This window comes from Engraulis encrasicolus, chromosome 17 (genome assembly GCF_034702125.1).
Source record: "Engraulis encrasicolus isolate BLACKSEA-1 chromosome 17, IST_EnEncr_1.0, whole genome shotgun sequence".
NCBI classification, from domain to species: domain Eukaryota; kingdom Metazoa; phylum Chordata; class Actinopteri; order Clupeiformes; family Engraulidae; genus Engraulis; species Engraulis encrasicolus.
In genome coordinates, this window is record NC_085873.1 from 17,921,359 (window position 1) to 17,930,085 (window position 8,727).

Here is an 8,727-nt window from a genome sequence, read left to right on the forward strand (position 1 = left end):
GCACTGGAAAACGGCAAGTGCAGCCTCCATCTTGTGTAGGTAGTGTAGCCATGCTCTTCAGTCAATACAAGTCAATGGAGAACACGCCCACCTCTGTCAAAAAATGGACTAAAACTGTGTGGATATGAAGTGACCCAATCAAGGACCAGATTTGAAATGTCAGGCTGAATATAATAAATTATATGACTCGATAAAATACATGTTAAAATCTGTTAATATTAATTGTGTAGATATTTAGCAACAGTTCACTATTGTCCTTGTATTGTGTGTTGATGGAAATGTTAACATTATTAAGTCTTTTTGTACAGAGTTGAGCCCCCTTCTCCATTTATTCACATTGCTCAGGTATACCTCCAAATAAGGGCTGCCAGGATTGCCTTGAAAAAAGGGGGCGGGTCACCTCTAGTTTAACGTTCTACGTCTATGTCGGCAACATTAATGTTTCAGGACATTTCCTGCTGACTCTAATGTTTTCTCCTAATGAACCACTGGGGCACAGGAAGGGGAAAGCACAGGCCTGCCTCACACACACTCGAAAGTGTTTCTAATACTCCACAGAAATCAACAGACAGCGTCACACACCCACACATTTGTACTGTTAAGTTTATATGAAAGGAGACTTCTGTGCAATATGCCTCTGTTGGAAGTTGGAAGGCATTCAACTTTGAGTGTTCAGTCAGAGATTAGATAACACCATGTCAAAACACTTCTCAGCACCAAAGAAGTGGAAACAGTGAATGAACAGAGAACCCAACTGCTCGTCATATTTCACTCTCACCATTCACTCTCACCATTCCCCTGCGGCTGCCTGACCTGTATGTGTGTCCTAAGGCTGCATTCTGTGCCATGGGCTAATTGGGTATTAGCACAATCACCTGTCAAGCATGTCTGGACATCAAGGGCTGTGGGGATTAGGGATCCGCTGCTTTGCTCTACTCTGCCTAGCTGCAGGCAGTGAAGTGAAGTGAAAGCCCGAAAGCCCAACTGGGAAACTTCAACTCCCATTGTCATTGTGACATAGCACCCCACAGCACACAAGTGAACACTGCATACTGCACACAACGAAATTGCATTTATGCCTCACCCTTGCAAGGGGGCAGCCCCCAATGGCGCCCCAAGGGAGCAGTGTGACGGGACGGTACCATGCTCAGAGTGCCTCAGTCATGGAGGAGGATGGGGGAGAGCACTGGTTAATTACTCCCCACCTGGCGGGTTGAGAGTCGAACCGGTCAACCTTTGGGCTACAAGTCTGACACCCTAAGCACTTACCCATGACTGCCATAGCAGGCCCAACTAATGGATCTCACACAGACAGTCAAACCCTGAACTGGATGTTAGTGGTGAGAGACCCGAGGTGTATATGTTCATATTCTTTTGTTCACAGGGCATGTTGTGTGCTCAGCCATGCGTGTTTTGTTTATTTTCTCTCTGTGTGCGTGTGTGTGCGCGCGCGCGCGCGTGTGTGTGTGTGTGTTTGTCTGTCTGTCTGTCTGTCTGTCTACAGTTTGGGATGCAAAAAGTCTTTCAAATACAGTATGTGTGTGTGTGTGTGTGTGTGTGTGTGTGTGTGTGTGTGTGTGTGTGTGTGTGTGTGTGTGTGTGTGTGTGATTATTCCCATTAGGCTACTCACTCAAAAATGAGTCAAGCACTGGCAGGAAATGGCTCGTTACATCACTACGATCACTTTTATTACACCCTGCAAACAAACAAACAAACAAACAAACAAACAAACAAACAAACAAACAAAGCATTCCATCATTTCTAATCCCTGCTGCAGCCACTTGCACTCTCACTCTCACCTTCGGCTAGGCTGCCTAAGGTCAGACCTGCTCCCTGACATGCACACACCCACACCCACACACGCACGCAAAGCAATCTTCTTTAAGACTTGTCAGCGCACTGCAATGAGAAGCTCAATAATCTTGTTGACGTGTACGACTGCGACTTCATATTCATTCGGCGGCCTCAGCCTGACTGACAAACAAAAGGATCAACAACTCAGCCTGCTCGCGGTGATAAATATATCTCCCGCCTTGATTCAGAGTTGGCGCGCGCTGGGTACCGCACGGCGCGTCTTTGCATCTCTCCCTCGGGACGCACATAAGCTGTACCGGGGCTTAAGAAACCGGGGAGACCTTGTACATTTGAGTGTCGTCTGTCACGTTTCTAGTCAAGCATAGCTCTCCCTCCTCCATCAAACACACACACACACACACACACACACACACACACACACACACACACACACACACACACACACACACACACACACACACACACACACACACACACAACTACTTCCACCAAAGAGATAGGGAGCGAGAAAGAGAGAGACGCACGTACACCTCTCTATCCATTCATAATTCCAACGGCGTCTCTCCAGTGAGAGTGCCTGCATGCCTCCTCTGAAGTCTCCCGCCTTCACCAGTGACAGCTGCCTTCCCTCCGGATGAGTGCAGCTCGAGCGCCCCGCCGCCGCCTTGCCCTGGATTTTATACACCGACATCAACCGCGCGCACCTAGGATTTGGTGTAGAGCCCGCCAAATACCACTCGGTAATTACTTGGGGTGAGTTGTTGTTTCCCAACGCCAAGTTCATGTGACCAAAGTTGATAACTATAAAAATGTGATCTGTACATCTAATGTTTATTTTTATTTTCCCTTGAAGACCACGCACACACACACACACACACACACACACACACACACACACACACACACACAATTTGTGATGAGCTCTATAATGGCAGCTAAGTACTAGAGGTAAACTCTTGCACTCATGCAGGTAGGGTGTCTTATTTAATCAAGGCCACTTAATTATTACTGCCACCGGCATAAGGACTTGCACTTGACTTCTGTCCCTGTGCCGACTTGACCCCTGCGCGCTTACATAACGTTTGTCCTGAGTCAGTGCGACGATGATTGCAAACGTCCTACTCGGTGTCATAGTTTTGCAACCGTGCATTCGTGTAAAGAGTGAGGCCGTTAGCAAATGAGGATGTGAGGATGGATATGTTATTATCCGGTTATCCTAAACTGTGAGTGGCGGATAGAGTGGGTGGGTATTTAGACTGTCCCATCACGAATGTGGGCTAGTATGCCTCCATGCTGATCTTTTACTGGGACTACAGTCGCACGCGAACCACGCATCAATGTAGCCCACTTCACATCGTCGGTTCTCTTTTCTCCAAGGGTGTGACAAGACTGTTAAAAACGAGGGGGTGAATATTTGACCGCGCGAGGCAGCGCGTCCCAGGTTACCGAGCGCCCGTCTGAAGCACCTTGTTTTCCTGAATGAAATCGTACGCCCGCTATAAATAGAACAGGGTCGTTGACGTCACGCTGGAAGCTGCAACCACGTCGGTCGCTGGCGGTGTGGATGCAGACGCGTCTCTCTCGCGCTCTCAAAGAGCATTCGAATGGGGAAGGGCACGGTGACAGCCGCTCGAGACATCGAGCCAACTAAACGTACAGTGTTATATTGCTTTAGTGAGTGAGGAAGAGGTGAAGGATTAAACTTTTCTTTCTAACAGAGAGGCTGGACTATCATGCCGATTACGAAATGATATTGCAGCTTTACAAAGCCAGCTAGCGACGACCGTTTTCTTTTCATTGCTAGCTTGCCAGCTGCAGTAACGTTGACTCGTTTAAGTCTTGACTTCACTTTGGGGTTGACAAGAACAAAACAAAGCCACACAATCCCAAGCGACGGTAGGTGTGCCTTTGTTCTGATTCATTTGTAGCGCCGTCCAAACGGGACAAAGACCGGGTGGTGGCCCTCGCTCTAATTCAATTACCTTGCTCTGCTGTTTCAAAGCAACTGGCCAGTTATTTTGTAGTTGTAACAGAATTGTGTAATGACTGCTCCTAGAAGCGCAATCTGTGCGTAACTCACATACAACTGTTTTTTCATTGCCCATTGTTGTCTGTCTTATTAGCAAGCCTGTTATCATTCACTCCCCAGCTCTATTCAGTGGAATAGAAAACAGTCATCAAAGTCACTGTGCCACACTTCCGAATTACATTGTCCACAACACGAAAGGTGCAGACACCGCAGGACAATAGACTTCCATGTAGGTTGTCATTACTTGTAAGCGTCAACGACGTGGACACAGCCCATCTGAGTTGACCCATCTACCACATTAAGACATTCTGCAGGCGCTGGACACTGCAGTTAGGACGTCTCAAATATACTAGCCTATGCAATCTTTCTTTAAAAAAAAAAAGAAATTGGGCACATTCTGTGTGGAATAGCCTATAACAATGTTCTGCTTACCAGATGTGGTCTGCACTATCACAGGAGTGCAGGGCTCCTTGAGAAGCAGATGCTATTGTGAGTTGTAGTGCAGGACAAACTGAGCTTTTGTTGGAAGCGGCACAGACTGCGCTCATTCGCGATATTAAACGTAGGGCCCTATACCAACTTCCAACGCGCCAAGCAAGCATGACCAAGTACACTTAAATTGAAGCGTTTTTGACCGTGTCAGGACAGATTTCTTGTCTTTGTTGTTTGTTTGTTGTTGTGCGTCTCCCCCCGCAGCTTTTAACTGAAGGATACCCTGCACATGGGAGGAACAAGTTGACCTCGTCTGAGTTATTTGCAGCATAGGTAGGCCTAGTTGACGTTGACGTAAGATTGTGGGACAACAGCGGATGCAATTGACCAAACTAGACCTCAGGTCTGGTGTATGCCTAAAAGAAAAATCGGCAAGTTCTTTCCAAACATCTGTCTGTTACTAGTGTTTATTAGGTCACTTTTATTCCCATCCACCCTGTGTAGGAGAGAGAGAGAGAGAGAGAGAGAGAGAGAGAGAGAGAGAGAGAGAGAGAGAGAGAGAGAGAGACTCTCCAGGATAAAGGGCAGCATCAATAATTTGATATCCTGCCGTGTAATCAGATATGTCGCTCACTTACAGTAACAACGGCCTTTAATGCCTGTTCATTAATAACTCCCTGACGGATCAAGGTTATTCAGCTGAACCCGCCAGCCAGCGCGAGCCGCCACCACCACCACGTAGATGGATGGACGTCCGTTGATAGGAGAGGCGCGCGCTCTTTCTATTTCCAATTGACTAAAAAAATTGGTGCCTGTGCGCCTCCAGGGGGACGATGTCCTGACGTCAGAACAGGTGGAGTATGGTTGGCTAACGGTGAAGAGGACAATCATATTCCGCTATCTTATTAATGATTGACTGGGGCGGGTTATTAATGGAGCCTTAGCTTAGGAAAAAACGAGACGACATGGTGATCTGCAGGAATTATGATCTAAAAATGGTAGAGTAATGGTGATTATAATTTGTTCAAGTCGCTGGAAGCATTATGTTATTGAATCACAGGTTATTTACTCTGCTGTTGGCTTAGGCTACTGTTTCCAAAATGTAGCCTAGGCCTGTTTGCAAACAACTCAATACCTTTCCAACACACAACAAACTGGTGCCATTTCATATTAAATTTCAAAACTGGCTTTTGTTGACTCAAAGAGAAGGCACACTTGCTATTACCCTACCTCTCCTCGTGTGTGAAAAAGAAACGGGTTGTTTCAATATGGAGGAAACTTGTGACTTCATGCTGTAGGACCCCCCTGTGTCTACAGGCAGACTGGTGCAGTATGGATTACGAGCGGCCTAACGTTGAAACCATCAAGTGTGTGGTGGTCGGGGATAACGCCGTGGGGAAGACTCGACTGATTTGCGCGCGGGCGTGCAACACCACGCTGACCCAGTACCAGCTGCTGGCAACGCACGTGCCCACTGTCTGGGCCATCGACCAGTACCGCGTGTGTCAGGAGGTAAGGGGAGGCCACTGCGCCGTCCGTCTTGGCTCCGCTAAATGGGCACTCGGGTCAGGCAACTCTCCTGAATTATGTAGTGCATTAAGACTCCAGTAGAAGTGAAGTCAAACAGCTTGTTTACCAGTGGCAGCCGACATACTGACAGTAAAAAAATCAACCATTAAGACAAAATAAAGTAAGCTTTCAACATGCACAGCAGGGACTGTTAACCGACCATTTGCAAAAGAGACTGACAGGGTAAAATAACTTCACACATCAACAAAACTAAGAATAAAGAACATCTTACATCTTTGTGGTGCTCTGTAGCCTAATGATGAAGACATCCTGGTGGTCGTATAATCCACTGAAATGAAAGAATATGACATGTAAATGAGATAATGTAGAGAACCTCTTGTAGAGAACCTGTAACACTGATGTGGAAACAGCATCGTCACAGTCATCACTACGGTAAGGTTTCTCTGGCAATGCATGAAAACGTCAATAAACATGTCAAAGTGAATGAACCCTCCCAGTCTTGGGACAGTAATGCTTCATAACAAAGCATTAGTGTTAGTCCTAAATTTAGTGGGCAGAGTGAGGAGAAGGTCAAGGTAGCCAATCCCAGAAGGCACACTTAAAAAATGAAATGAGTTGTCCTCACTACGCTCCAGGGCTCTTCCTAGGCTATGACCTCATAAGTGTAGCATTTAATAACAAACGCCTTATATACCTTAGGTCAGGTATATTTTTGGACTTCATTGAGCGGAGGGTACATCGACATGGCAGCTACACATCCTTAACGGCCGCTTCCCTACCAACTAAATGCAGTCACTATGAGTTCCCCGAGAGGGCAAAACGTACAGCCTTATGTTGGGATGACAAGATTCCTTTTTCTTAGGCTCAAAATATTGAACTTGACATTGACATTGCACTTGGAGGTCTTTCTATAGGTCTACTCCCTTTTGTACCAATTAAATGCACCTCGTTGCGATGCATTCACACACAAAAAAACCCTCTAGAGTGCAAATCTGCTGGTATTACATTTGCCATGTTGAGATGGCCGATTGCTTTTTCTTACTGTGGCTCCAAAATGTTGAAGTTGACGCTTCGAGATTTTAACTTTAACACTCCCTTTCCAACAAATTAAATGCAGTACATTGCAATTTGATTGCAAGGCCTTCAGAGGGCAAATCTGGTAGGATTACTGTATGCATGCCATGTTGGGATGCTCTTGGCAAATTGCTTCCTCTTCATTTTGCAGTTGACAGGCCTGTGCACAGTATTTCTTTTCCGGTGTAAATTCAAGACTACTCTGAGCATATGGTCCCATAGTATTCAATTCAACTGTGTGTGTTGACTGTGTTGCGAAACTAATGGTCAGTCTGACACCTTGTTGAATTTGACAGTATTTGCTAGCGCATGTGTGGCCCCATGTAATACAGTGTTGAATTTTAACACTGCCATATTTTACTGCGTGGGTATGCTTGGTCCTGTGGGGTGTAAAACAGACAAGAAGAGAGAGCCTGGATGCCGATGCAGTTCTGCTCTGCAGGTGCACAACAGTAGAGTAGTAGTTATTGTAGTATACTATATATACAGTATAGTTCTGTAGCATGTTCTGCACATGTTTAAAGAGAACTATATCAGTGTCCAGATTTCCTCTCCAGATTTAAAGTGATAGTGTGCCATTTTTGGAATAGCTTATTTTATACCCCTCCTTGAGTTAAATGATTGAGTTTTACCTTTCTCCAGTACTGTTCTCTGAGTATGGCAGTGCAAATTTAACCTCCAAGCTAGCAGTTAACATTGAATCCATATGAGACCAGCTAGCCACCCGCTGGTCTCATAGGACTCAATGTTAATTGCTAGCTTGGAGGTAAAATCAAGTACAGGAGAAAGGTAAACTCATTTAACTCAAGGGGAGGTGTAATATGAGCTTATTTCCAAAAATTGTACAGTATCACTTTAAGAACATGTTCCATGGAACCAGACACAAACACAGAAGCACATGGAATTACTCCTCTGCCGAGGTGCTGCGGGTTGTTGTGTAACATTAGGCAGGCAGGTGGCAGGGATAGGACTGCTTCCTAGTGGATTAGTTAACGCTGTCCCTCTTCGCTCTCCTTTTTTGTTTCCGACACTTATGCCATTGTTTTGTTTTTTCTTCTTGCTTGACCTGTCCGTCAGGTGCTGGAGCGGTCCAGAGATGTGGTTGATGAGGTCAGTGTATCCCTGCGACTCTGGGACACCTTTGGAGACCACCACAAAGACAGGCGATTTGCCTACGGCAGGTAAGCTCCACATTCACACACATAGTGTCAAAAGTAAAAGTGTAATTCATGGTGTAAGTACTTACTCCATTGTACTCAATGAGATAGATAGACTCTCCTGTTAGCACTAAAACCTAACAGGAATCCACCACAAACTTGGCACTACCAGTGCAGAGTCAGCTGATCGTCCTTTCGTTTTAACTTTTGCCTTTACTTTTGACACCTCTGTAATCACCCACCACTGGAAAAATAGTTGGTGTGATCTATCTCATCTTCATACATGCTCCTCCTAAGCATACTGTAGGTGTGTGCATGTGTCGGTGTGAAAGGAGTGAGGCTCGTACAATTACTGCTTGCACCTGTGGTTGATGGGGTAACATTTACTCACATGCACTTTCTTTATGTGGAATGTAAGAGCACAAGTATGCCATCCGTCTTTAAGCACTTCAAGTTGAAACATTCAGGTAACCTACATGAAGAAAGGTGGGTCGATAATGGTGAGATGCAATAACACCTGCAAAACATCTGCAGTGACAAGTGAGGTAGACTTAAGGAAAGATGAAACAGGATTTAGACCAAAAATAACAAAGGTAAGAGTAAGAAGGAATAAAGGGATGGATAGCATAATAAAATGAAGGGGAGGTAGATGAAGATGAAAAGGAAGGAAGAGGATAAAATGCAGCCAA

General features: G+C 45.6%; 1 protein-coding gene across 1 annotated transcript in view; it reads left to right on the top strand.

The window, feature by feature from the left end:
• Nucleotides 1-3,435: 3,435 nt before the first annotated feature.
• Nucleotides 3,436-8,727, top strand: part of rhobtb1 (Rho related BTB domain containing 1) — a 28,898-nt gene continuing 23,606 nt past the window's right edge. The window contains exons 1-3 of the mRNA XM_063221482.1: nt 3,436-3,712; nt 5,595-5,789; nt 7,959-8,062. Coding sequence (XP_063077552.1) covers nt 5,610-5,789; nt 7,959-8,062 — 284 coding nt within the window. The 5' untranslated portion in view covers nt 3,436-3,712; nt 5,595-5,609. The remainder of the gene's footprint in view (nt 3,713-5,594; nt 5,790-7,958; nt 8,063-8,727) is intronic.